The sequence below is a fragment of the Oryctolagus cuniculus genome, chromosome 13 (genome assembly GCF_964237555.1).
Source record: "Oryctolagus cuniculus chromosome 13, mOryCun1.1, whole genome shotgun sequence".
In the NCBI taxonomy this organism is placed as follows: domain Eukaryota; kingdom Metazoa; phylum Chordata; class Mammalia; order Lagomorpha; family Leporidae; genus Oryctolagus; species Oryctolagus cuniculus.
In genome coordinates this window covers 21752862-21780817 of record NC_091444.1, presented here as the reverse complement: position 1 = coordinate 21780817, position 27956 = coordinate 21752862, and the positions used below count along the sequence as shown (strand labels likewise).

Here is a 27956-nt window from a genome sequence, read left to right as displayed (position 1 = left end):
ATCCTCGTCGGCATTTGTTGTTTGTTGATTTTTGTATAAAAGCCATTCTAACTGGAGTGAGGTGAAACCTCCTTGTGGTTTTGATTTGTTTTGCTCTGATGGCTAGTGATCCTGAGCATTTTTTCGTGTATCTGTTGGCCATTTGGATTTCCTCTTTTGAAAAACACCCGTTCAAGTCCTTTGTCCACTTCTTAACTGGGTTGTTGGTTTTGTTGAGTTTCTTGAGCTCTTTATAGATTCTGGTTCTCAATCCTTTATCAGTTTCATAGTTTGCAAATATTTTCTCCCATTCTGTCAGTTGCCTCTTCCCTTTGAGTGCTTTGCAATGCAGGTTCTGAGCTTGATGTAATCCCATTTGTAAATTTTGGCTTCGATTGCCTGTGCCTCTGGAATCTTTTTAATCCAAGAAGTCTTGGCTTATGCCAATGTTTTGCAGAGTTTCCCCAATATTCTCTAGTAATTTCATGGCATCAGGTCATAGATTTAGATACTTTTTTTTTCTTTTTTCTTTTCTTTCTTTTCTTTTTTTTTTTTTTTGACAGGCAGAGTTAGAGAGAGAAAGGTCTTCCTTTTTCCGTTGGTTCACCCCCCAAATGTTTACTGCGGCTGGCGCGCTGCGCCAATCCAAAGCCAGGAGCCAGGTGCTTCCTCCTGGTCTCCCATGCGGGTGCAGGGCCCAAGCATTTGGGCCATTCTCCACTGCCTTCCTGGGCTACAGCAGAGAGCTGGACTAGAAGTGGAGCAACCAGGACAGAATCCGGCACCCTGACCGGGACTAGAACCTGGGGTGCCGGTGCCGTAGGCGGAGGATTAGCCTAGTGAGCTGTGGTGCCAGCCAGATTTAGATACTTGATCCATTTTGCGTGGATTTTTGTGAAGGTGTAAGGTAGGGGTCTTGTTTCACACTTCTGCATGTGGAGATCCAGTTTTTCTAGCAACATTTGTGTTGTTTGTGTTATTTACTTTTTTGACAAGTAGAGTTAGACAGTGAGAGAGAGAGAAAGGTCTTCCCTCCGTTGGTTCACCCCCCAAATGGCCGCAACAGCCGGCGCTGCGCTGATCCGAAGCCAGGAGCCAGGTGCTTCCTCCTGGTCTCCCATGCGGGTGCAGGCGCCCAATAACTTGGGCCATCCTCCACTGCCTTCCTGGGCCACAGCAGAGAGCTGGACTGGAAGATGAGCAACTGGGGACAAGAACCCGGTGCCCATATGGGATTCCGGCGCCGCAGGCGGAGGATTAGCCAAGTGTGCCATGGTGCTGGCCCTGTCTGTCTTTTTTTTTTTTTTTTTTTTTTTTTTAAGATTTGTTTGAAAGACAGCTACAGAGGGATGTAGAGACAGAGAGCGGTCTTCCATCTGCTGGTTCACTCCCCAGATGGCTGTAGCTGCTGGAGCTGAGCCAGGAGCCTCTTCTGGATCTCCCATATGGGTGCAGGGGCCTAAGGACTTAGGCCATCTTTCGTGGCTTTCTCAGGTGTGTCTGGAAGCTGGATCGGGGGTTGGTGCTGTGGTGTAGTGAGTAAAGCTGCTGCCTGCAGCACTGGCATCCCATATGGGCGCCAGTTCAAGTCCCGGCTGCTCCGCTTCCGATCCAGCTCTCTGCTCTGGCCTGGGAAAGCAGTAGAAGATGGTCCAAGGCCTTGGGCTGCTGTACCCATGTGGGAGACCTGGAAGAAACTCCTGGCTTGTGGCTTCGGATCAGTGCGGCTCTGGCTGTTGGCACCCAATTGGGGAGTGAACCATTGGATGGAAGACCTCTCTCTCTCTCTGCCTCTATTTCTCTCTGTGTAACTCTGACTTTCAAATAAATAAATCTTTCTAATTTTTTATTTTTTTGACAGGTAAAGTTATAGACAGAGAGAAAGGTCTTCCTTCTGTTGGCTCACTCTCCAAATGGCCACCACAGCCGGCGCTGCACTGATCCGAAGCCAGGAGCCAGGTTCTTCCTCCTGGTCTCCCTTGTAGGTGCAGGGGCCCAAGCACTTGGGTCATCCTCCACTGCCCTCCTGGGCTGCAGCAGAGAGCTGGACTGGAAGAGGAGTAACTGGGACTAGAACTGGCGCCCATGTGGGATGCCGGCGCCACAGGCAGAGGATTAATCTAGTGTGCCACGACACCAGCCCCAGTAAATAAATCTTAAAAAAATGGATTGGAAGTGGAGCAGCCGGGACATGAACCCATGACCATATGGATGCTGGTGCTGCAGACCGGGGCTTTAACTCACTGTGCCACAGTGCTGGCCCCCAGCACCATTTGTTGAAGAGACTGTCCTTGCTCCAGGGATTGATTTTAGCTCTTTTGTCAAAGATAAGTTGATTGTAGATGCGTGGTGTGACTTCTGGAGTTTTCTGTTCTATTCCAATGGCCCATATGTCTTTTTTCCAGTACCAGGCTGTTTTGAATATAACTGCCCTGTAGTATGTCTTGACATCTGGTATTGTGATGTCTTCAGCTTTGTTTTTGTTCCGTAAGATTGCTTTAGCTATTCAGGGTCTCCTATGTTTCCATATGGATTTCAGCATCACTTTTTCTATATCTGAGAAGAATGTCTTGGTATTTAGATTGGTATCACATTGAATCTGTAAATTGCTTTTGGTAGTATGGACATTTTGATGATGATTCCAGTTCATGAACATGGAAGATTTTTCCTTTTTTTTCTTTTGTATTTCTTTAATGTTTTGTAATTCTCATCATAGAGATCTGGCATCCTTGGTTAAATGTACTTGATTTTCTTTGGTAGCTATTGCAAATGGGGTTGATCTTAGAAGTTCATTCTCAGCCATGGCATTGTCTGTATACAAAAAGGCTGTTGCTTTTTGTGTGTTAATTTTATATCCTGCCACTTTACCAAACTCTTCAATGAGTTCCAATTGTCTCTTGGAGTCTTTTTGTAGAATCATGTCATCTGCAAATAAGGGTAAATTGACTTCCTCCTTCCCAATTTGTATCCCTTTGATTTCTTTTTCTTGCCTCATGGTTCTGGCTAAACCTTCCAGAACTATATTGAATAGTAATGGTGAGAGTGGGCCTCCTTGTCTGGTTCCAGATCTCAGTGAGAATACTTCCAACTTTAACTCATTCAATAGGACACTGCCATTGGTTTGTGATAAATTGCATTAATTATGTTGAGGAATATTTCTTCTATACCTAATTTGCTTCAAATTTTCATCATGAAAGGGTGTTGTGTTTTATCAAATGCTTTTTCTGCATCTATTAAGATAATCACATGATTTTTCCCTTTTTTTTTTTTTTAAGATTTATTTTATTTATTTGAAAGGCAGAGTTAGAGAGGTGGAGAGAGAGAGAGGTCTTCCACCTGCTAGTTCACTCCCCAGGTGCCACAACAGCCGGAGCTTTTCCAATCTGAAGCAGGAACTTCTTCCGGGTCGCCCAAGTGGGTGCAGGGGCCGAAGGACTTGGGCCATCTTCCACTACTTTCCCAGGCCATGGCAGAGAGCTGAATTGCAAGTGGAGTAGCTGGGACTCAAACCGGCACCCATATGGGATGCTGGCACTGCAGGTGGTGGCCTTACCCACTATACCACAGCACTGGCCCCTAAACTTTACTCTTAACACTGCTTTTGCTGTATCCCATATGTTTTGATATGTTGTATTGTCATCTTCATTCATTTCTAGAAATTTGATTTCTCTTTTGAATCTTGAATGACCCACTGTTCATTCAGGAGCATGTTGTTCGGTTTCCATGTGTTTACATATATTCTAGAGATTAAGTTGTTGATTTCCGGTTTCATTCCATTGTAGTCAAAAAAGGTGTATGTTATGATTTCAGTATTTGAGAATTTGCTGAGACTTGCTTTGTGGCCTAGCATGTGGTCTTTCCTAAAGAACATTCCATGCACTGGTGAGAAGAATGTGTATTCCGAATCTGTAGGATGAAAAGTTCTGTAGATATCCGTTAGATCCATTTGGTCTATAGTGTTGATTAACTGTTGTTTCCTTGCTGATTGTTTTGTTTTGTTTTTTATTTTTCTTGGTCTGGTTGATCTGTCCAGTGGGGTTTTGAAGTCCCCCACTAGTATTGAATTGGAGTCTAGATCTCACTTTAGATCCATTACCATTTCTTTTACATAGCCAAGTGCCCTTTATTTTATGACTATTTACAGTAGTCACATCTTCCTGTTGAATTGATCCCTTAATCATTGCATAGTGTCCTTCTTTGTTTAACAGTTTTTGTGTTAAAGTCTATTCTGTCTGATTAGGATGGATATACCTGCTTGTTTCTGCTTTCTGTTAGCATGGAATATCTTTTTCCATCCTTTCACTTTCATTCTGCATGTATCTTTGTTGGTGAGATGTGTTTCTTGTAGGCAGCAAATAAATGGGTCTTGTTTTTTATTCCATTCAGCCAGTCTATATCTTTTAAATGGAGAGTTGAGGCCATTTACATTCAAGGTGACTATTGATAAGTAACGACTTGGCCCTGCCATTTTTCCATAAATATTCCTATTGTTTACTTTGGATTTGCTTTGTACTTTTACTGGGAGATTTTCTGCTTTACCTTCTTTCTTAGTGATGACCACGTTTCTGTGTGTAGCACATCCTTAAGCATCTTTTGTAAGGCTGGATGAGTGGTGACAAATTCTTTCAATTTCTGTTTGTTATGGAAGGTCTTTATTTCACCTTAATTCATAAGTGAGAGCTTTGCAGGGTACAGTATTCTGGGTTGACAGATTTTTTTCCTCTTAAGACTTGGACTGGGGCCGGTACTGTGGTGTAGTGGGTAGAGCCACCACCTTCAGTGCCGGCATCCCATATGAGCAACAGCTCAAGTCCCAGCTGCTACATTTCCCATCCAGCTCTCTTTTATGGCCTGGGAAAGAGTAGAAGATGGCACAAGTCCTTGGGCCACTGCACCTGCTTGGGAGACCTGGAGGAAACTCCTGGCTCCTGGCTTTGGATTGGTGCAGCTCCAGCCATTGTGGCCAGTTAGAGAGTGAATCAGCAGATAGAAGACCTACCTCTCTCTCTCTCTCTCTCTCTCTCTTCCTCTCCTTCTCTCTCTGTTTAACTCTGTTCAAATAAATAAAATTTTTGAAAAAGACTTGGGCTATGTCTTGCCATTCTCTCCTAGCCTGTAGGGCTTCTGATGAGAAATTAGCTGTGAGTCTAATTGGAGATCCTCTGAAAGTAATTGGCATTTCTCTTATATACTTTTTAGAATCTTTTCTTTATGTATTACTGTTGAAAGTTTGACTACAATGTGTTGTGGTAAAGATCTTTTTTGGTCATGTCCACTAGGAGTTCTGTGTGCTTCCTGTACCTTCCACATTCTAGTATTGAAGCGCTGTGTTGTTTTGGGGGCATCATTGTCCTTATTCTTTTTTTTTTTTTTTTTTTTTTTTTTTTTTTTTTTTAAGATTTATTTAATTATTTGAAAGAGATACACAGAGGATCGGCAGAGAGAGAGAAGTCTTCCATCCGATGGTTCACTCTCCAGTTGGGCACAACAGCCAGAGCTGCCCCAATCCGAAGCCAGGAGCTTCTTCCAGGTCTCCCACGGGGTGCAGGGGCCCAAGGACCTGGGCCATCTTCTACTCTTTCCCAGGCCATAGCAGAGAGCTGGATCAGAAGTGGAGCAGCTGGCTCTCAAACTGGCACCCATATGAGATGCTGGCACTGCAGGCCAGGGCGTTAACCCGCTGTGCCACAGTGCCAGCCCCTGTCCTTAATGTTTCTTGAATTGCTGCATTTATTTTTAGACATTTGTGGTGATACTTGTTTTTTGTTTTCCCTGTGATGGCTTTTATCTTTTGAACTATGCCTCTGTGGCTTAGAGGAGTGTCTACTCTTTCAGTGAATACCCAGAGGTGTGTGCTGGATGTGGTGAGGGAGCTCTATAGTGCTCTAGGGTGAGGGGAGTATCCAAGGTGACACCCAGGTTAGGGGTGGTAAATCTCTTTTTTTTAATCATAGAGGAGATTTTTTTTTTAATTTTTAAAATTTTATATATTTATTTATTTGACAGAGAGAAAGGTCTTCCTTTCCGTTGGTTCACTCCCTAAATGGCCGCCACTGCCAGAGCTACACCAATCTGAAGCCAGGAGCCAGGTTTTTCCTCCTGGTCTCCCATGCCAGTGCAGGGCCCAAGCACTTGGGCCATCCTCCACTGCCTTCCCAGGCCACAGCAGAGAGCTGGACTGGAAGAGGAGCAACTGGGACTAGAACCAAGTGCCCAAATGGGATACCGGCGCCACAGGCGGAGGATTAACCAAGTGAGCCATGGCACCAGCCCCCAGAGAGGAGGTTTGTTCTGCTTTGTTGGAGTGTTCTCATGCTCACCACCTCTCCTCAGAGGAAACTAATGCCTGGGCACCAGCCTCAGTGGGTACGATTTTCATTCCCACTGCCATAAGAACCACACGGAGGATCCGTGCAGTCCTCAGTGTGAAATGGATTCTGCAGCACTGGCCCTCACCAGGAATTGGGGAGCTCTGAGCATGTGGAGCCGCCCAAAATGACTGCTCAAAGTCTCAGCCGAACCCTGCACCCTCCCATGCAGCCAGTGTTTCCACAGTCCTGGCACACAAACCTCCCACAGCCATGAGCTCCCAGCCCCATCGGTTCCCCCAACCAAACTGAGGCGTCCCCTTGGCTGGTTGCTGATCACGCAGACACAAGCTGGTGCAGTTATGTATGTCTAAAATGGTGCCCACCCTCCCTTGGCTAGTAACAGGATGCTGGTGCCGGGTGGTCGGGGAGAGAGAAAGGTGCCCCCCTTTTTTCCTTCTAGGCTGGCAGGTACTCTCTCCTACAGGGCTCCAAGCCCGGCTCACGCTAGGCTCTTCCCGCAGCTTTATCACCAGTGGCTTGGGCTTCTGCAGCCTGGTCTCACCTCACTCCAGAGTGGGTGCTGAGGCTCTTTCGGCTGCTGGAGTCCTTAGTGTTGCACGTCCACACCCTCCATGTAGGTCCGCAGTGTCCCTCTTATTTCTGTGGAGTTTCTTTTGCCGTCTTCTCCCTAGCTCTTCCCTGAAATTGCACACACTCCGCTTCTTTTTTCTTTTTTTTCTTAAACTCTCTTCCCTATACCAGAGCAGTAGGCTCCCCCCCATTCCACTGTCTTTGGTATCTGTTGTTACATTTCCTTCTTCATCTGATTCTATTGATTTGGGTCTTCTCAGTTTTTGTTTTGTTTGGGTTAGTTGGGCCAATGGTATATCAGTTTGCTTACTTTTTTTCCAAAAACCAGCTCTTCATTTTGGTGATCTTTTAGTATTGTTTTTGTGGTTTCAGTTTTATTTCTTCTCTAATTTTAATTCTTTCCTCCTAATTTTTGGTTAAGTTTGTTTTTCTATGTCCTTGAGATAGCTAATTTATTTGGTGCCCTTTTAATTTCTTGATGTAGATACCAATTGCTGTATTGCCTCTGAACCCTGCTCTTGCTATATCCCCCGAGTTTTGATGTGTTGTTGTCTTTATTTGTTTCCAGAAATCTTTTGATTTCTTCTGTGATCTGCTCATTCAAGAGCATGTTGTTCAGTCTCCATATGCTCTCACGATTCTTGAGTTGCTCATTTCCAACTTCATACATACCATTGTCAAGAAATATGCATGGCATGATTTTGAATTTTTTGTTTTTGATTTGGTGAGACTTGCTTTATGGCCTAGCAGATGATCTATCCTAGGGAAAGTTCCATGCACTGAGAAAAAGAATGTGTATCTTGCAACTGTGGAATGAAAGGTTCTGTAGATATCAGTTAGGTCCATTTGGTCCATAGATTAGCTCTGTTGTTTGTTGCTTTTCTAATTGTTCTGTCTGCTGATGCAAGTGGGGTTTTGAAGTCTCCCATTACTATTGTTTTGGAGTCTATGTCTCTCTTTGGATCCATTAAAATTTGTTTTATTTTACTTTTTTTTTTAAAAAAAAGATTGTTTTTATTTTTAAGATTCATTTATTTGAGAGGCAGGGAGGGAAAGGTCTTCCAGCCACTGGTTTACTCTCCAGATGGCTGCAACGGCCGGATCTGGGCCCATCTGAAGCTGGGAGCCAGGAGCTTCTTCCAGGTCTCCCACGTGGGTGCAGGAGCCCAGGACTTGGGCCATCTTCTGCTGCTTTCCCAGGCCATAGCAGAGAGCTGGATTGGAAGTGAAGCAGCTGGATGTCTCCAAATTAGGGAAGTTTTCTGTAATTATTTCACTGAATAGGCCTTCTATTTGTGGAAACAGACTTCACATATGTCACTATTGGATACTTGATATGAAGGAATTGTTAATTTATTTTTAGATGTGATGACAGCTTTGTTACAGAAAAAAGTACCTTTATCTTTCAGGGATACATTCTGTGATTTTGTTTCCTTAAGATTTACTATTCATTTTTGAATGTCAGAGTTATGGAAAGAAGGTCTTCATCCACTGGTTCACTCTGCAGTGGCCAGTCCTGGGTCAGGCTGAAGCCAGGAACTTTATCTGGGTCTCTCACTTAGGCAGCAGGGCCTAGTTCCTGGCCAATCTTCCACTGCTTTTCCCTGGCCATTAGCAGGGAGCTGAATTGGAAATGGAGCAGCTGGGACAGAAACTGGTATCCATATGGGCGTTGCAGGTGATGGCTTTACCCACTGTGTCACATGCCGGCTCCTGGAGATACATACTGAAATATTTATAGATGAACTGATCTAACCGATCTAACGTCTGGGAGGATTTGCTTTAAAGGAATATAAGAATGAGGAGTGGATGAGGATACAGGCGAGTCAAGGTTGTTGGAACTGCTGAGTACACGTGGTTCATTATACTACTTCTGTTCACGTTTTGGAGTTCTCATAATACAGCTTTATAAATGCGTTCACTATACATAGGACAGTGAGGATCTGTCCTAGTAAATGTAAAACACACCTATTGGTGTAGTCTGTCTATTTAAAAAGATTTGTTTGTTTATTTGAAAGGTAGAGACAGATCAGTTGGTCTTCCATCTGTTGGTTCACTCTGCAAATGGCCACAATTGCCAGGGCTGGGCCAGGCCAAAGCCAGGAGCTTCTTCTAGGTCTCCCATGAGGGTGCAGGGGCCCAAGCACTTGGGTCATCTTCTGCTTTTCCCAGTCGCATCCTCAGGGAGCTGGATTGGAAGTGGAGCAGCTGAGACTCGAGCTGGTGCCCATATGGGATGCCAACACCACAGGCAGAGGCTAACCACCTATGCCACAGCGCTAGCACCAGGGTAATTAGTTTAGATGCACAAAAATAAGTTATTTGGATGAAAAGATACCATAGTTGTGGGGATGATGACCCATCAGAAAATGGGATAAGGAAGGTGCTGAGGCTCCAGGAGGCCTTACGGATGGGAGGACGTGTGGGTCGCACCTGCCATCAGTGTTCTGTCCCTACTGTCCCTCAGGTGACTGTGGTCCGGAACTTGGAGGCCTATGGTCTGGACCCGGGCTCCGTAGCTGCCACCCTCCAACAGCGCTGCCAGGCGAGCACCACCGTCACTCCCGCCCCTGGGGCCAAGGACAGCCTACAGGTGCAGATCCAGGGGAACCAGGTGCACCACCTGGGCCGGCTGCTGCTGGGTGAGCATCCCTTCTGAAGAGCAGAGGCGGTGGGCTAACGGGGCAGGCACCTTCCTGCTGCCTCAGCTTGGTCCAGTCGTGATACCCACGTACACATACAGACGTTCCCTGACTTAGCATGGCTTAATTCAGGAGATGTTGACCTTCTGGTGCTTGAAAAGTGATAGGCATTAGCAAGTGTGCTCCACATTTTGATTTTTGATATTTTCCTGGACTGGCAATGAATGGTGCAATCTTGGTGACGCTGGGCAGTGGCAGCCCCGCGGTCACAAGGAGGAACGGCTGCCACTCGACTGTGCTGTGTTGCTCAGTGCGCTGCGGAGGAACGGGCGGTTTCAGTGCCTTCGCAACTTACAATACTCAACTGCTGATGGGTTCATCAGGACGCGACCTTGTGTGTCGGGAGCATGTGTCATACAGCTCCCCCTCGACACACGCACACACACATACTCTCACTCACTCGCACATACTCACACATACACACGCACACACTTGCACATACTCACACTCACATACACTCACTCATACACACACATACTTATACACTCGCACATACACACTCGCACATACATACATTCACACACTTGCACACACACACATACACATACACACTCGCACTCTCACATGCACACACTTGCACATACTCACACTCGCACATACTCACACTCGCACATACACACACGCACATACACTCATACACTCACACACACTCATACACTCACACATACACTCACACACTTGCACACACACACATTCTCATACTCACACTCACACATACACAAACAGATCCATTTAGTTGTTAGCAGCTAGCAAGAGGTGGAGCCAGTGTTTGAAACAGATCCTTTAGCCCCTTAAATTCAGTGCTCTTCCCACCTTGCTGTGAGGGTAGCTTCTGTCCTCCTCGTCCCTTTTTATAAGACCGTATTAAGCACTCAGATGGTGCTGGGTACCTGGCTGGCTCTTGGCGGGCATCTCCAATCCCGCTGCTGTGCAGAACTGTTAGGTGTTTTGCAGATGAGGAAACTGGGGTCCGGGGGGTTCAGTTCCCGAGGCCACCAACTTGAGTGCTGAGCTCAGAACTTTACAGACTCCAGGGCCTGTTTCTCTGCCAGCTCAGGTCACCAGGCTCAGCTGGTCCTATCTGATCTGTCCACCCCACCTCTGCTGGAGTCGGCTGCTTAAACCAACATGATCCCACCACTGCCCCTGTGAAACCTTTATGTGTCTGAGCACTTTCAGAATAAGCTCCTGAGCTCAATAAACAAGAACCCCCCCGCCTGCCTCAGCTGTGCTGGTCCCCTGCTGCTCCCCACACACCTTGCGCGCCGCAGCCTGAGTCTGCTCAGCCCTGGAGGCTCGGGGCCGCAGGAAGCCTCTCCCAGAGTGTGTCTCATTTCCCTCAATATTTTTGGAATTGCTCATGTTGCTCCTCCCAATTGCGTTTCTATTTCTGGCTGCTCTCTGCAGCTTAGCTGATGTCTGAACCCCGTGAGCCCCTTGGCCTGGCATTATTAAAAGCTCGATAAGCAAATATATTGCATGGCCTAACTAGGTTAACTAGGCCTCTCTAGGTTAGCTTCTAGAGCTGAGGCTCTTCGTGCAAAGAACCCCCCTGTGAGGTGCTGAGAAGAAATGAGGAAAGCAGCTGAGCACCTGTGTCCACACAACACACACTCACACACACACACACACAAAGTCACACACACCGGGGCTGCACGTTGGAGCTGCCATCAGCACACAAACTGCTGATGTGGACGCTTCAGCCTTGAGCCGTGGGGATGGATGGTCCATCCCAGAGCTTTCCCTAAAGCTGGGTTTGAACTGGGTGTCGTAGAGCAGGTCACATGATGGCCCTGTTCCAACAGAGGCCTAGCAGGAGGAATGGTCACCCTGCGGGGCTGAGGGGCAGAGGGTAGCTGTGTCCCTGGGAGCCGTGGGGTGAAGGCCAGGAGTGACACTGAGACAGGAGTGGGGGCGGGGCCGTGGGAGACAAGCTTGCGCTGCACTGAGGCGTTTCTGCCTTCTGACTTGCAGAAGAGTATCACCTCCCTCGAAAATACATCCAGGGCCTGGAGCACGCCCCCAAAGCCAGCAAGAAGAAGTGAGTGACTTGTTCCGTGCATGGATCCGGTGAAGTGCAGCTCTGCGATGGGCATTTATACAAGCGTTTTCAACTTTTGCAAATCAAAAATATAATTCTTTACCAAAATAAATTTTTATTCTGATCTAAATCTGACTCCCCTCGTTTTCTGTACTCAGCTAAAATAATACAGGACTGGCCTAAAGGGCGAGGCCTTGAAGAGGGGCAGGAGCGGCTGCAGGGGTTTCGGCCCCACCCTGTTCTCGGGCAGGGCAGCCCATTCCGAATCCAGGCGGGTTCCTGTTTTCCAGCCCCTCTGCCCAGGGCTCCCCAGCCTCTCCTGCTTGGTCCCTGCTCCCTGGCCGACCTCCGCGCCCCCGTCTCTAACAGCTTAGGCCAGCAGACTTCCGAGCTCCACTGTCTCATCTCCTAAGGCAGCAGAACACAGTGGCCCTGATTGCCCAGAATTAAGCGAGATAGAAGTGAGGAACAATAAAAGCACTTCAGGACACAGTTTCTACACTTTGCACACAGCCAGGGAATGGGACACTGGGGATGTGACTCCCAGGCCGCAGCTTAGGGGTTGAGCCAGCCAAGGCCTTCAGCCCCGGCTGAACCTGCGACTGTTAGCTGGTCTTCAGCGCCAGGAACTCCCTGCAATGGCGCATGAGATTTTGTGTGATTACTTTCCAAGAGGGGGATCAGCTGATGCCAGGGAGGTTTGGAACCATCGCTCTGCTCCCTGCTTGGTGCGTGGAGGTCATTTCTGTGACCAGAGCTGCTCTCGCATGGGAGACGGCGCACTAAGTCCTCAGAGTTCTTGGGTTTTGCCATCGGGAAACGATTACACCTCGTTGTGCTTCCTCTTTTCTTGCTCATCTCACTTATGAAAACTAAGAAAGGCTTGAAAACGTCCACAACCTCCACGCATCTAAGGCTTAGGAAGCAAGAAAGAAATGCGTGTGAAAACGTGCCACCTCCGACCTTTCGTCTGCAGGCCTGGGACACGCCTTTGCACTGGTGAGTAAGCTGCATCTCACTAGCCCTCTGCACTGGAGGGGCCCTGGCAGGAGCACGCGGTGCTGGGGAGGGGATCCTGGTAAGCAAGGCCTTGGCACAGGGAGCCGGCCACACGCACTTCCTGCAGCTATGACGGAACACCAGAGACTGGGCAAGTTAGAGTCGTCTGGCTCACAGCTCTGGAAGACGGGGGCTCCAGGAGCATGGGCCTGTATCTGCGCGGGGTCTGACCCAGGCCTTCTTCCCTGCTGTGTGGTAACGGGGCATCACGTGGTGACACAGCGGGCCAGCTAGCTCCGGTCTCTCCTCTCTATAGCCACGAACACCACCATGGCGGCCCACCCCCAGGACCTCATCCGTTTACCTCCAAAGATCATTAGCATATGAACTTGGGGTGGTTGCCAGCACAGGAACTTTGGGGAACACACTGAAACCAGAGGAAGTGGTAGTGAAATATGGTCATTACTATGCAGAGTTCTCACAAACACGACTTCGCACCACCCTGGCGGAGCAGAGGCTCGGAAAGTGTGCTCTTGCCTCGTTAATCCTTGAAGAAACCAAGCCGTAAGGGGCAGGGCTGCGTCTAAAAGGAACTCTTAACTGGTTTCTCTGAGGATTCGGTGGCAGCACAGAGCTGTCCAGACCTGTGCTTTGAATGGGTTTTCCCGTAACGGGGACGCCCTGCATTGAGTCATCCCTTTTACCTCGTGAACGGCACAGGGCCACGGAGAAGGCAGAGGGCGTTACTCTGAGATGGATCCTTCTATGTGCTGATCCATAACAAGGTCAAACCTACAACCTTATACTTAAAAACGAGCATTTTGTGGGAAATGGAATTAAGATTTATTTTGGTGCACACATTTTAAACCTATGACCGTTATTTTATAATATGCATTTCCATAAACTTTTTGAAGTATTCCCACATTAACCCCATGCTGTAACCAAATGAATTTCAGTGACTAGCAGCAGCTGCCTCTTCCCAGGCATTGGCAAAATCATCAGAAGATACACACTGCTTTTGAATGTTCCAGTTGTGCCCCATTCTTGGAGAATGTTGGGTTCTAGGAGGAAGAGGCTGAACTGGATGAGCTCTGACAAACCCCTGTAGCCCAAGGACCCCATTAAATGCATGCATGTGATCGACATTGGAAGGTACAAGATTTTTTAGTAATTCTAGCTGGTTATTTCCACCATTGCTGGGGTGTTCCTATGGTGGAAGTCGGAGAATGCCCAAGTGAGCAGACTGCTGGGATCGTCCAGTCCAACCTCCTCCCTCTAGGTGAAATGACTGTAAACTTGCAGAGACACATTCCTCTTTTGAAAAGCCACCAGAAATAGAAGGCTCCCTTCCTCCTGGCTGTCCCATCCTGGTGCTTGGTCACTCTGCTTCAGTAAGCCCCTCCTCCTTTCTGACTGCTAACTGTAACCCCACCTCCTCTCACTCCGGGCTGTCACTCACCCAGCACCTGTAGCCCATGCCCTTGGAGAGTTTCCTCCCAGTTACCTGGATGGCAGCCTTCATTCTCTGATCACTGGATGCCAAGACGGGTGTGACCCTCTTGGGTCCTTATCCTTATCCTTATCCCTGACTCCCCTAAGGTGGTGAAGTTCAAGGAAAACCTTTCTAATACGAATCATTCTCAACAGGCTTTTATTTTTTTTTTTTACAACTCATATAAGAAAGACATTTAAAAAGAAACTATCCTGAAAACAAACCCAGCAACTCCACCAGAGAAGGCACTAGCAGCAGCTGCCCCGCCCACCTCGGGAGGGGAGGGCCTCGGCGCAGCCTCCCACCCGAGTCCCGGGTCTGACTGTGCTTTAGAGACTCTGCATTTCCCCTAACTCTCTTACGTCATAAACACCCTTATCTCTATATATAGTTATATGCCTTTATGTATATATGTACATGACTTTTCTTCTCAAAAAATAAACGCCGCCCCCAGGGAGGGAGGTCTCAGCAGCATTCACAGCGGTTGCAGCAGGAGCCACGCCTTCTAGGAACCTCGGGTCGCACGGGCTGAGGGGAGGGGCCTCCCTGCCCCCTTTCAGAGGCAGGGGTGGGGGCTGGGGGGTGGGGGGGTGGTAAGGCTGAGCGTGGGCGGGCAGATCACCGAGTTGTTGCGGTTTAAGAAAATCTTCAGGGCGGCCAGCCTGTGTTGCTTTTACGGCTCTGAAGATGGCAGTGAGCACCAAGGGTCAGCACTCTTTCTGGGCCCGGGGCCGCATGGGCTTAGCTGGGGTCAGGGAGGGAACTTCCGAGCCTACACGGGGGAGCTTGGCCTTCAGCCAGCCCAGCAGGGGCTCAGGGACGCAGAAGACAGCAAAAAAAAGTTTCTCAGAGGCTGGATTGGAAAAACCTGCCCTGCTCTGAATATGCAAGTCCTCTTCCCTCCACACTGGAGTGTCTTCGCAGTCCAGGCCGCTTGGTGGGATGGTTGGCTCATTGAAGTCTGAACCGATACACCGGAGCCAGAACAAAGGTACAGGGCTGGGGCTCTGATCCCCTCAGTAACTGTCTGCCGGCACGTCTCGGGCGTGAGAGCCCTGGAACCTAGACAGGATGGAGGTATGGGACCCCAGCCCCTCAGGAGCCACAGCTCCCCTGGCAGGAGCAAGCCAGCCTCAGGGCTTCGAGCAGTCACCCCTGTTATCTCTGGAGACAAAGGCACTGAGGTCAGTGGGGAGCCCAGGCCCCTGGGCTTGCTGAGCACGGTGCCACGGGCCAGCCCACACTTCAGAGCAAAGGGCCAGCATGTTGGCCGGGCTGTGGGTTTCCCTCCGATCAGAGCAAACCCTCACGTTGCACCGGGCGATCCCAGAGTTCCTCAGCACGAGGGAGGCAGTGCTGGAGGCCTGGGGGAAGCCGAGGCAGCCCAGGCCTTCTCACAGGTCGGGTGAGGCTGAAGACGGCTTGCGCATGGTCATCTGCAATTCAGGCTTGCTGCCTGATTTCCGTGCTCAGCGGGAGGCTTCCAGTGGTCAATGGCTGGTTTCCCTTGGGTGGAAACACATGAGAATTCTAGTGACGTTAAATGTAAACTTAAACTGAAAAGCAAGTTTAGACAAAGATGTGACTACCCGATGGCCACAGATACATGCCTTTGGGTTTGCAAAGAGGGCCAGCGGGGCCAGGGCAGGCTGCAGCGTCTCGGCGCCAGTCAGCTTTGGCGCTCCCAGGCCTGGGACTTTGCGGATCTCCCCTCTGCAGGCAGCCTGGGGCAGGGGGACGATGCCCTGAGCACACTCCTGCCTGCCAAAGGCACATGCTCCAACTCATAAATAAAGGCGCCCAGGGGGAGGAATACGGGCGACTGAAGAATCAAAGCCAGAGGGAACGTAGCTCTTAACACCGCTTCCTTTTCCTTTGCCGGCTGGGGTGACAGGTTCCAGTTTGGTGACGAGAGACGCGACTATTTGGCTTCTGAAAGGCTTGCAGATTGAGAGGACAGTGCTGTTGGTTTCACGGAAGTGGCCCCTGACAGAGTCTACAGGGGCCACAGTTGGGGGTGGGCAGGGGCCAGGCCGCCCCTCCCACGCACAGACGCTTGTCCACGGAAGAAACTTTGTGCCTCATCTGCAACTGCTGGGCAGGCGCGCGCACCCGCCAGAGGGGTCCTGAGAAAAGTGTCCGTTGCAAAATAATTAAAAATAAATCCGAGGGCATGGGCAGGAAGGGCGGCAGGACCGGTTACCCAGGCTTGCCCTGGGATTCCCTTAGGGCCGCCTCCAGCTGTCGTCTAAACTTGCCGTACTTCCTCTGCACCTGCTGGATTTTGTCCTGCTCCTCCTTCTCCAGGATTGTGAGGAAGTTCTGGAGCTCAGGGATGGAGAAGGCGTCCCACTGTGTGAGGAGAGAGGGGGGGTTAGACGCGGCCTACAGCAGCGGTGCACGCGGCTTGCTACTGGATAGGCAGGGACAAGGAGCGGGGCTCGGGCTTTGCTGTCTGAACCGCGACGGTGCAAGTCCTCGCGTCTCCTGCCCAAGAGTTACCTGTCCATGCACTGTGTGTGCTTGGATTTGGAGAGTCAAGTTTTCTGTGTAGCTGCTGAGATTTTTTTTTTTTTTTTTAAGATTTTTATTTATTTGAAAGAGTTACACAGAGAGAGGGAGGCAGAGAGAGAGGTCTTCCATCCGCTGTTCACTCCCCGGATGGCCGCAACGGCCGGAAGCTTCTTCCGGGTCTCCCACGTGGGTACAGAGGCCCAAGGCCCTGGGCCATCTTCTGCTTTCCCAGGCCATAGGCAGCTGAGATCTTAACAGTGATGCTAGGAGCACCCCGGACCCCCAGCGGCAGGTGGAAGAGGACACCAGGCCTTGAGCCTGACCCCAATCCTGCACCGGCTGTGTGACCTCAAGGACATCACCCCACCCTTGTTTTCTCATTCCTCAAGAACTGAGGGTCTCTGCCGCCCGTGGCAGACCAAGAACGAGAGGTAGAGCCAGGCCTGCAAGCCCCAGCTCGGGAGTGCTCCACGGGGCCAGCGCTGGTCACACATGGAAGCAGCCTCTACACACTGGACAGGTAAAGGTTGCGGCAGCAATGCTGCCTGCCTGAAGTGGAGAAGAGGGACAGAGCCCTGCCTGGCTCTCCCAGATCTCACAGTGACCCGCAGACTGCTCCTCCAACCCTGGGCCTCTGAGCACATGTGACCAACCGTAGGACCCTCCCCAGGACTCCACCTCCTGGGCATCGCAGGCCATGGGGGCAGCAGCCTGGTTCTGTCCTGGTTGATGACAGGTAGCTGCCCTCATCCAGGTGGGTCAGGATTTAGACACAGGAGGCAGCCAGGCTCTCAGAGGTCTACGCTCAGAGTGCAGCTTGCAGGGCCTCAGGCCGCCCTGGGGCAAAAGCAGCCTGGGCCTGGCAGTTTCTCACCCTCTCCACCTGAGTTCTCAGAATGAAGGTATGCAAAATCCTCCTTGCCAGGCACAGGCCCCGACTTGCTCCCCGGCTGACGGCAACCCTGGCTTAAACCCCGAAGCTGCAGCCCAGCGCTCCCTCCAGCTCAGTCTTCTCAGCAGCCCTTGGCCTGCTGCCTGGCCCTACTACGCCAGGGGAGTAGGACAGCACCCACTCCGCGCCCTGAGTGCTGCGCCTGTGCCAAGGGGCCAGACCTACCTCCACCTCTCCAGTTTCATTCTCTTTGAGCACGAAGCTGAGGACGTCGGTGTCGGGCCCAGCAAGGAGGCGCAGATGGAGGGGGCAGTCGGCGATGGACAGTTTCTGGAAGAGCACTGCAAACCGAGAGAGGGGGCTGGGCACTGGGCTCAGACAAGGAGGACGTGGACAGGACTGGGGCCCTAGAGTCGGAGCACTTCTAACCGGAAGCTGATGCACAATCCTTTCCATCTAGCGGGAGGGGCCTGACCGGAACAGCTAGGTGATACCCGCATATCTTGGGCGTCTACTTGGAGTTTAAGGCAGTTTCCATTCCCGTCATCTCCCAAAAGCTGGGGAGTGGTGGGGTGGCATCCTCCCACCATGCGTATCGGAAATGTGTGGCTTCCCAGGTGTGGCTTCCTGGAGTCACGTGCAGTTAGGGGCCCAGGGAGCAGGCGTGAGCCCCTGCCCAGCTCTCTGCTCTTGTCGCCATGCCTAGATTCCGTGGGGGGCCTTGCCACATGGGGGTCTGAATGCCACATGGATGCCTGGACCCCAGGGCACAGGAGGTGCCCACTCCCCTCCCGCCCAGAACTGGCAGGGGCCTCGTGAGTGGGTGTGGACAGAGATGAGAGAGGCACCTTCTCTCCCATACCTTGTCCGTCCTTGTGGGTCCGCTTAAAAAGGGCAAACTTCTGGGGATTGTCCACAACCATGAACTTCTTGAGCAGCCCCTGGATGACCTCGCTGACCGTGGTGGTGCTGCTGATGTGCAGCTGCTTGATGGCATCGAGCGGCAGGTAGAAGGATGTCCGCTTGTCCGTGGTGGCAGCCAGGTTCACCTCCTTGATGGCATCGTAGATGGACTGGGGCCGGATCCCGGCAGGCACCGTCACGGGCCGCCGCAGTTTCAAGTGCACTTTGATGAAGCCAGTGTAGGTGCCGTCTTCGCTCTGAGGGTGGGAGGAGGGCACAGGGCTTGGGTGGTCCATCTAGTAGTGCGCTGTCTGCCTGTGGGCCATGGCCACATGGGCCCCTCAGCCCTGCACCCCACCCCCACGGGACTCTCCCAGCCCCTTACTGCCACCCCAACAGGCCAGGCAGTGGCCAGAGAGGACCTAGGGGCTGCTCTGCCTGCCCTGCCCAGGGCTCAGGCTGACTGTCCCGAACTCCTGCCACCAAGCAGATCTGATTGCCTTGGCTGAGCTCCCTTGTAAGGCCCAGCCTCCCCCACGCCTCCTGTACCCCTTCACCAGGAACCTGCAGCTTCTGCTACAGATCCAGGTGCATGGGTGACTTGGACATTACTCCCAATCCTGGGGAGGCCCCGCAGAGCCCTAGCCGCCGGCCACCCGCAGGGGACAGTGTGATCACAGGGGACAGTGTGACACACCTGATCCTGGTGTGGCTTGGTGGAAGGGGCAGGCAGCATCGCCACGAACTCCCCTGAGGCTCAGACAAGGCAGGAGAATGTCCCAGTGCCCCAGGTGGGTGGGCCTGGCATGGGACCCTGCTCCGCCCCGCTTCCCCTCTGCGCGTGGCCACTCACCAGCTTCATGCCCAGGCAGTTCTTCTCCCGCGCGTTGTAGCTGTCGATCTTCTGCTTGATCTCCTGCAGCGTGGGTGGGCGCTGCGGCTCCACCGAGGGCTTGCAGACATTCTGCAACAGATAGGAGCGCAGTGGGTGTGTGGCCCCTGGGGTGAGGAGGGGGGGAGTCCCATCCCACACTGCGGGGTGGCCGGTAAGAGCCACATCTGCGCAGTGGGTGCCACCGTGGGGAGGGACTCCATTCTCCGTGGCCTCCGTTTTTCTCTCTTGTGAAATGGGAGCAGTCCTAGACCTGAGCGAAGGTGCCCAGCACACGGGCACTGACCATGAATCTGCAGAGTGGGCAGAGCTGTTTGCCCCTACGGGAGATGCAAGAAAACGCCTAGGGCGTAAATGGCCTGTGGGGTTGGGGACAGTGTGCACAGCTGCCGCCTGCCCAAGCTGACAGCAGTGATGAGGATTCTCCGGGCCCACAGACACCCGCCCAGACCCCCGCCAGGGCGTTCCCCACATAAGAAGGAACCACCCGGGCCCTGGTGTCTCATCCTCTGTGATGACCAAGGTGCAAAACGGCCCCTGCTGAGCCACAAGGAGACCCAGCACCGGCCACACCTGGCTCTGCACCAGTGCCTGGAACCCACGGTCTCCCTCAGTGCTCACAAAGCCAGTTTCGTGGGAGGTATCGCCCCACTCCACGGGAGAGCCCCTCCCTGACCAAGATGCTTGCCGCCAGCAGGTGGAGCACCCCACAGGATTCCAGGTCTGCTCTTCCTACACACAGCCCTTGCCTAAGCAGGGAAGGGGAAGAGGGCCCCTGAGAAGACAGTCACCTCCCTCACCCTGTGGAACAAGTTCAAGGGAGAACCGCGGGGCCCAAGCGCCCCCTCCTTCAACCGCGTCTCTGGATTTCCAAGTTCAGTGTCACGCCTGCCTTGTTCTGTCTTCCTGCTGCTGGGAGGGTGGGCACAAGCTGGGCGAAACCCATGCAGAATCTGCCTCATTTAGAAGTGGCAGGCCCCAGGGGGACAAGGCTCTCCTTGGGCAGTGGGGAGACTGAGGCCCAGAGAGGGGGCTCCAGGCCAGCAGGGCCCCACCTCGTGCGCATCTGGGTTTGCTTGGGGGTTTCACAGCTGCTCTGACGTCACAACATCCAGTTGAACACAACCAGGCACCCACTTCAGAGTTTGTCCTGCCTTCCTCCCACAGGCCTGTGACACAGGACATGTGACCCTGCACAGCGTGACATCACTCTCCTGCCACTGCCCAGCCCCGCACAGAGATAGTGTCCGGCTCCATGCCGGCCATGAGGAGCTGGCGTGGCCAGGTCTGCGCGGGGCTCCAGCCTGCCCGCCCTCGGAGCAGGGGTCAGCTGCCACCCCCTTCCCTGGCAGTGCCCTCCCCCCAGGACTCCAAGGCTGATGGCACCAAGCCAGCACCCCCACGTCCACCAGCATTATTGCTACCACACAGCTTACACACCCGAGGCCCAGAGAGGTGCAGAGATGCCGCGGTGCCAAGTCCACGAGGCTGCAGACCTCGTCCTTCTCAGTCCGCCACGTCCCCGCCCTAGGACGGCCTCCCCTAGCGATCGCTGCGTGGGCTGCGTGGCTACTGAACAGGGGCCTGTGAGATGCCCTTCTGATGTGTTTGATCAGTGGGCGGGTCCCAGAGGCCACCACGTCGCCTGAGAAGGGGGTTAGGAGGAACCTGTAACCAGAGTGGGATGCAGCTGCCAGGACGCAGGCCCAGACTCTGGAACTGGCCTCGCACCTGCTGAAGACCACCTGGGGGAAGCCATCCCGAGGACATCTCGTTTGCGAGAGGTAAGTGACAAGCAGTGTGCAGCCCTGGATTGCCTCACTCATGGCTGGTCCGTTACTCCAGGGCCCCTTAGAAAGGAGCCTCTCGTTCCACACCCCTAGCCCTGGAGCCCCACCTGCAGCCCCCAGCAGCTCAGCACCCCTCTGTGGGCCCAGACAGCCTCCAATCAGACAGATGGTGACTGTGCTCTGTGCCACTCTGCCCGCCTCGGAGGCTGTGGCACCTCAGGGGTTAACACCTTCCTCATGCTCACGGAAACTAAACTCTGCCAGTTCCCAAACTTTCCAACCACACTGAAGCCGCTTTCCTGCATGAAAAAGCAGCATCCCAGGAAGCAGGGCAGAGCAGCCTTGGCCTAGGGGCTCTTCCTCCTCCTCCTTCCTGTTCCCCTTTCCCTCAGCACTCTCGTTCTCACCACAGACCTAGGGAAGTGATGCAAATGGCCCTGGGCACCGCCGTCTTCTGGGACTGATGCAGAAGATAGCAGCCTGACCTCGCTGTGCCAGTGGGTGGTGAGCCGGAGCTCTGCCTGGGAGCCTGTGTGTGGCCAACCTGCAAAGCTCACCCCCGCGGGATGCCAGCACCCGGCTCTGGGGAGGCTGCTGCCCACGCTGGCTCTGGCAGACAGGGCCCGACCCAGGGGCTGGATGAGTCACCCCCAAAGTAGGCCAGCCATCAGCCTGCAGCCCCGGGCGAGGGCTCGCTGGTCTTCTTCCCACCTGGGAGAGGGTGCAGAATCAGGACCAGTGGCTCTTTCTGTTTTAAATCAGATTTTCAAAAATTACTTTTATTTACTTATTTTCATTTAATTTCAAAGTCAGAGATCTCCCATCCTCTGGTTCACTCCTCAAATGCCGGCAACAGTCAGGGCCAGGCCGGGCCAGGCCAAAGCCAGGAGCCTAGAATTCAACCTAGGTCTCCCATGTGAGTAGCAGCGACCCAAATACTCGCGTTACCACCTGCTGCCTCTTGGGGTGCACATTAGCAGGAAGCTGGAATCACATGCAGAGCCTGGACTCAAATCCAGGCAGTGACACGGGATGCAGGCGTGCTACCGGGTGGCTCGACAGCTACACCGCAACCTGCCCTGAGACCAGCGGCTCTTCAACTTGGCCGCACAGTGGAGTCGCCTGAGGATCCCTGGCTACACGGCTGCCTGGGCTTCGTCCTCAGACTCCTGGTTTCACCAGGCTGGCGTGCAGCGGCTCCAGTGCAGGCGATCCCAGACCCCAAGGTTCCTATCAGCTGCAGATTCCGTGACACCAACAGATGGACACCGCCCCAGAGGTTCAACTAAGGGGCAGTAGCCACCGGGTGGACAGGATCAATAGTGCAGTCACCTTCAAAGGGTGAGGCACAGACCCTGGGTTCCATTCACCGGCCAGATCCCCAAGTCCCCCATGTCAAAATTCACCTCTATCTGGTAGGAGTGCAAAGCTGAAAACCAGGCAGACGGCACGTTGTCTCCATCCCCGGATGGAGGCGGAACTGGCAACTCTGTCATAATTTAACAGGTGCAGGCCCTGGCCCGCGAGGTGTCTCCCCAGCAGGGCTCACACATCTCAGAGCGTCTGCCACGGAACTCATCTGCTCAGACTATGCCCCTGGCACCGGTGCCAGATGGCCGAGCCGTTCCCCACGCACTGGGCACATCCCAGGCACTGCTGAAAAATAGGTTTGTCTCATGTCCTAAGCCGTGGGCAAGGGCTGTGCCATCTCCTGGCTCTGGTGGTCACTGGGATGGGGCTGGGTTGAGGGGTGCAAGCAGAGATGCTGTCTCTGAAGGAGGGAGTCTCAGGTTCCATTAACACGCCCTTGGCAAGGCGGGAGGGAGGCCTACCTCCCAGCAGAGTCAGCAACACACACTGGCTACTTTCGCATTTGAATCAGTGACACAGGTGAAGACTTCACCGTGGCCCTGGCCGTGGCCCTGGCCGTGGTCCTGGCCTTGGTCCTGGGGGAAGAGACCCCATGCTCCCAGCAGTTCTCCCTGAACAAGTCCTGTAGCTTGTGGTGGCCCCAGGCGGCCCAGGGCAGCCCACAAAAGCAGCAGCCGTGAGTGTGGTGCCCAAGGAAGGGCTGGCCGAGCAGACGGTGATCCACCCTCTGTGCCAGGGCCGCCCTACACATCCAGGCCCCTTTCCTGACTCAAATTCCCCCCTCCTTCCTTTCCAACTGCCAGTTGCTGCTTCGTGCCTGCTGTTCCCACCACGTCCGCTTTCCTGCCCGCCATAAGTCCCACCATCTGGCTGGCTGCTCCAGCCCCGGATGGCGGCGACGGTGATGATGATGGTGATGATGATGACGACGACGGTGAGCCTTTATTACAACTCATTATGGGCCATGCATTGTTCTGCTCAGCACGAATTCACTCATTTCACCCTCCGAGCAGATGTGTGAGCGACATTACTAGTAGTAGGCTCATTTTACAGGCAAGGACCTGAGCCACGGGATGGTTAAAGCTAACACGACACTGTCCGGCACTTGAACATGCATCTACTTACACTAACCTCCACACAGGCCATCCAGCTTGGTCTTTCTCTCCAACTAGACGGAAGCTCCTGAGTCACCTACCCCCTGCTTCTCCTTCTGTGTGCCCTGTGGCACTCACGGGCAGCGCCCCATAAGCACCTGCTCAAGAACCATCCATAGCCCCCTACTGCCCATGGTGGAGAAATAAAGAGAAAAAAATTTCCCCTGGGAATGGCAGTGCGGTGAACCTTGGATTTCGGTTTAGACCGAGTTCTGAGAGAGACGCACCTGCGTGGCATCCCAGGGCCCAGCCCCAGGACTCCCATGCCTAGGTGACCTCGAGAGAGTCAGATAACCTCTCTAAGCCTCAGTCTCTTCATCCATAAACTGGGATAACGTTTCTTTATTGACTCATAGCACTGACACGAGAGTGACACGAGAGCATGGTTCCATACGTGTTTTAGAAATCACCAACCCTGTCCTGGGCCTGTGCTGCTCCCCTCCTCCCCGGGGCGCACAGCCCTAGCCCCCTGAGCCCCTCTCGCCTCACTCTCTCCTTGGGCACTTAGGCTAGATTGGCCCCTGTGCCTGCAGTCTTTCCTCTCCGCCACCGGCGGGCAAACTTTCTCTGCCAAGGACCGGATCGCGAACATCTTCGGCTCTGCAGCCACGCAGTCTGTTGTAACTACACAAAAGCAGCCACGGGGTGAGCATGCTGTGTTCTAATAAAGCTTTCTTTAGGGAATCTGGCCCCTGCGGTGTGGTTTGCTCCGCCCTGTACTTTGCATGCTTTCTGGAACAGACCCCTCCCCACTTCCCCTAGTTTCATCTTCTCTGGGTAGATGCCTGATGAGATTTCTCCAGCCCACAGCAATCCTCCCCTTCTCTGTTCTCCCAGCCTCTCAGATCTCTGGCATTGTAAGCCCCACGTGGAGGCAGGTGGATACTTTTTGTCCTGGTTCCTTTCTTCCTGCTACACTGCACTTTCTGATGTTTCCTGTGCATTACCCACACTGCTAGCTAATGGGTCTTTGCAATTGGCTCTCACTGGACACTTATCACAAGCAAAGGTTGGATCGCTCCCTTGGCGCTGTGCTTGCGGAGGGGAGAGAGCAGGCTGGAACAGGGATGTGGCTGGGTAGCTGGGCTCATCCATGGCCTGGGACTGACTCCCAAACACCAGCCAGAGCCTTAGATTCCTATCGCAGCAAAGCTGCAGATCACCACGTGTCACAGACCTCCGCAGCCGTGTGCTAACATGAAATCCATATTGCAAGGACCTAAGGAGGGGCTCTCACAGCCCGAATGAATGACTGCACCGTGCATCTAATTATACACTCCCTTTTACTGTCCAGTGATTGCTTCACGCACGTCAATCCCATCTCCCCAGTCTGAGGCTACCTGGAGGGGGCAGACCTATTGGCTGGTGCTTCCCCGTTTTTGGCACCCTCTGCAGGGCCTGCTTGAACGTTGGGCTGACCTCCAAGGCCGCCTCAGATGAATACCTGGTGACTGGGTGCCTGCCGACTGGGAGGAGGGGCCTGTGTGATTCCCCGCCCAGAGCCAGCCAGGGCCAGGAGCACCCCACACCAGCCTGCACCCTGAAATGCTGATGCCCAGGACGTGCAGGCATGGATGGAAGCCAGCCCGGGGCTCAGCACTGTGTAGCTTGCTGGTGAGAACACACACATGAGACCCTCAGAGCACACGTGACCTCCGGCAGGGCACTTCCTGTCTCAGAGCCTCTGTTTCCTGCTCTGTGAAGTCCAGAAGCCCCACCAGAGAAGCCCTGAGGTCCGGTCCCAGGGCTGAGACTTCACACAGAAGATAGGGTGGGTTTTTCATCACCGCTTCCTCTTCCAATTCGGAGAAGAGGGTGGGGCTGGGGCCTCTGGGGGCCAGCTGGCCATGGCCTCAGAGAGCAGTGAGAACACCTCTACCCCTTCCGCTCTCCTTGCTCGAGGCTCACCAGCTGCTTTCTCTGCTGCCGGCAAGACCCCATGTCAGCCAAGCTCAAGGCACACGCTTTCTAAACTCCCACGATTCAGGAACCCAGAACCCGAAACGCCGGGAAGCCGTTCACCATGAACCTTTGCCACATTTCCTCTTTCTCAGCTCTTAGCAAATCTGCCAGCAGCAACTTGTTCACTCCCACGGGTGGGGGTGGGGGCGTGGGGGGCACCATCTCGGCCTAAATCAGGGAGGACAGCCTCAGGTGCGCCCTGCAGGAGAACGACCGGGCAGCTGCTAGCCAGGCCCCAGCCACCTGCCACTCCTGCTGAGTGTGCCCTAAAGGGAAACTGTCAAGATGGGCTGACCCCCCCCCAGGTCCCAGAGGGCCTGTGTTCTGGGATGGGTTCCACTCGTGGCAGCGGCGGCGTTGATCCACACAGGTCCCTCTGGTCCTGTCCAAGTCCCCAGACAAACGGCTGGAGACTCCTCCACCGTGCTCTCCAATGGTTGCTCACACCAGAGCAAGGAAAGACACAGCGGACCAGCAGGGGGACAAAAGGATGCCGGCGTGTGTGCCGAGCGGGGCCGGGCTCTGCGGTGAAAAGCGGGGAAGAGTGAAATCCCCAAGGACAAGACCATGGAGCAGATGGCACTGCAGTCAGCCAGCAGCAACTGAGTTACTGATACACTGTGAAAGGCACCTTGGGAGAGGAGCCCACAGCCTATCCGAAGGAGGAGGGTGGAGCCAGGTGCACCAGCTCATACCAGGACAAGCACAGCCCAGTCAGGACCGAGCCTCAAGGGCTGTGTACACTGCCTGGACCACTCCATGGAATGGAGCTCATTTCAGTGGATCCCGAGGCACTAGCACGTCCAGGACACGGTCACGGACACACACACACACACACACACACACACACACAATTACATCTGATGATTGCACAGGTATAAAGAGAAGCACCTTAATATATTAAAACACTTTCTTCAACCTACAAGTTCATTTTCTTCCTTCCTGGTTTTAAAGGAAATTAGAAATCCAGTGTCTCACGGATAAACTGGCCGTATTTCCAGCTCTTCAGTCCAGCTAGGGTGACCAGGATTGGAGATCTGCAATGCTAAAACCATTCAGGGCTGGCTCTATGGCCCAGCAGGTTAAGCCGCCACCTGCGCTGCTGGCATTATCCTGTATCAGACTGCCGGGCCAAGTCCTCGCTGCTCTGCTTCCCATCCGGCTCCCTGCTCATGCGCCTGGGATGGCAGCAGAAGATGGCCCAAGTGCTTGGGCTCCTGCCACCGGTGTGGGAGACCAGATGGAGTTCCAGGCTCCGAGCTGGAGAGTGAACCAGTGGATAGAAGATCCCACCTGCTGGTGTAGTAGACTAAGCCTCTGCCTGCGGCCCAGCATCCCACGTGGGCACTGGTTCATGTCTCAGCTGCTCCACTTCAGATTCAGCTCCCTGCTAATGGCCTGGGAGAGCATTGGAGAATGGCCCAAGTGCTTGGGCCCCTGAACCCACATGGGAGACCTGGAAGAAGCTCCTGGCTCCTGGCTTTGGATCAGCCCAGCTCCAACCATTATGGCCATTTAGGGAGTGAACCAGTGGATGGAAGACCTGTCTTTCTCTCTCCCCCTCTGTAACTCTCCCTCTCAAATACATAAATAAATATTTAAAAAAAAATTCCCCCCTCCCTTAGAAAACCAGGACAGTGCTGGGTGAGCCAGTACACTTGGCTGCTTTGGCCCCAGGGACCCCTCCACTTTTCCTCTCCAGGACAGGTCCTGCGGACACTGTGTACTCTTCTGTCCTCTGTGACGCGCTGCCATCTCCTCGATTCTGGAGGCTTTAATGGCCCCACCTAGACACAGCGCAAGGATACAGTCGCCCTGGCTGCCTCTGAAAATAAAGACCACCCTGCAGCTCGGTCACAAGAACACAAACCCTAGAGGTCAAGGACTTGACCTTGCGTGTTGAACAGTGCTGGGCACACTACAGGGCTCCTCGACATTTGCTCCCTGAAGTGAAACCAGCGTGCACGCACACACACACACACACCCCAAACGCAGGGAGAGGAAACGTCCTCATGCCTTACAGAAGTCTCATGGGAGTCCTGGCTCACACCAGCACCCACTCCTGAGAGTGCCGGCATCAGGGGATCTCTGTCCTCCGGCCACTCCCTCTTCCTGGCCTTCACAGCGCCCCCCAGAGATCTAGAGTGTGAACGCAGGCAGAACAGAGTGACTCCCCTTCTACACACACAGCCACGGCAGCTTCCCTGGGGCACTTCCATGCCCTGGAAAGCTGCAAGCTTTCCTTATGGGATTTCCAGCAGGTCCCAGCCTCACCTCGGTCAGCCTTATTTATATATACTCGCTAAGAGATATTTATTTATTTATTTGAAAGGCAGAGTTGCAGAGAGAGAGAGAGAGAGACA

General features: G+C 53.1%; 2 protein-coding genes across 10 annotated transcripts in view; one reads left to right on the top strand and one right to left on the bottom strand.

The window, feature by feature from the left end:
- The window catches only part of EIF2D (eukaryotic translation initiation factor 2D), a 28093-nt gene extending 16339 nt beyond the window's left edge, over window positions 1-11754 (top strand). For 4 of the 6 annotated variants that reach the window (XM_051821272.2, XM_002717549.5, XM_051821270.2 and 1 more), the window contains 2 exons: window positions 9349-9523; window positions 11558-11754. In XM_051821272.2, the coding sequence (XP_051677232.1) occupies window positions 9349-9523; window positions 11558-11628 (246 nt within the window). In that variant the 3' untranslated portion in view covers window positions 11629-11754. Of the gene's footprint in view, window positions 1-5985; window positions 6264-9348; window positions 9524-11557 lie in introns of all 6 variants that reach the window. The other 2 variants (XR_011381387.1, XR_011381388.1) reach the window with 1 other exon arrangement.
- A 2986-nt stretch (window positions 11755-14740) lies between these two features.
- RASSF5 (Ras association domain family member 5) overlaps window positions 14741-27956 on the bottom strand; it is a 64297-nt gene continuing 51081 nt past the window's right edge. For 3 of the 4 annotated variants that reach the window (XM_051821274.2, XM_051821275.2, XM_051821276.2), the window contains 4 exons: window positions 19278-19388; window positions 18384-18681; window positions 17747-17862; window positions 14860-16467 (listed from right to left, as the gene is read on the bottom strand). In XM_051821274.2, the coding sequence (XP_051677234.1) occupies window positions 16315-16467; window positions 17747-17862; window positions 18384-18681; window positions 19278-19388 (678 nt within the window). In that variant the 3' untranslated portion in view covers window positions 14860-16314. Of the gene's footprint in view, window positions 16468-17746; window positions 17863-18383; window positions 18682-19277; window positions 19389-27956 lie in introns of all 4 variants that reach the window. The other variant, XR_011381389.1, reaches the window with a different exon arrangement.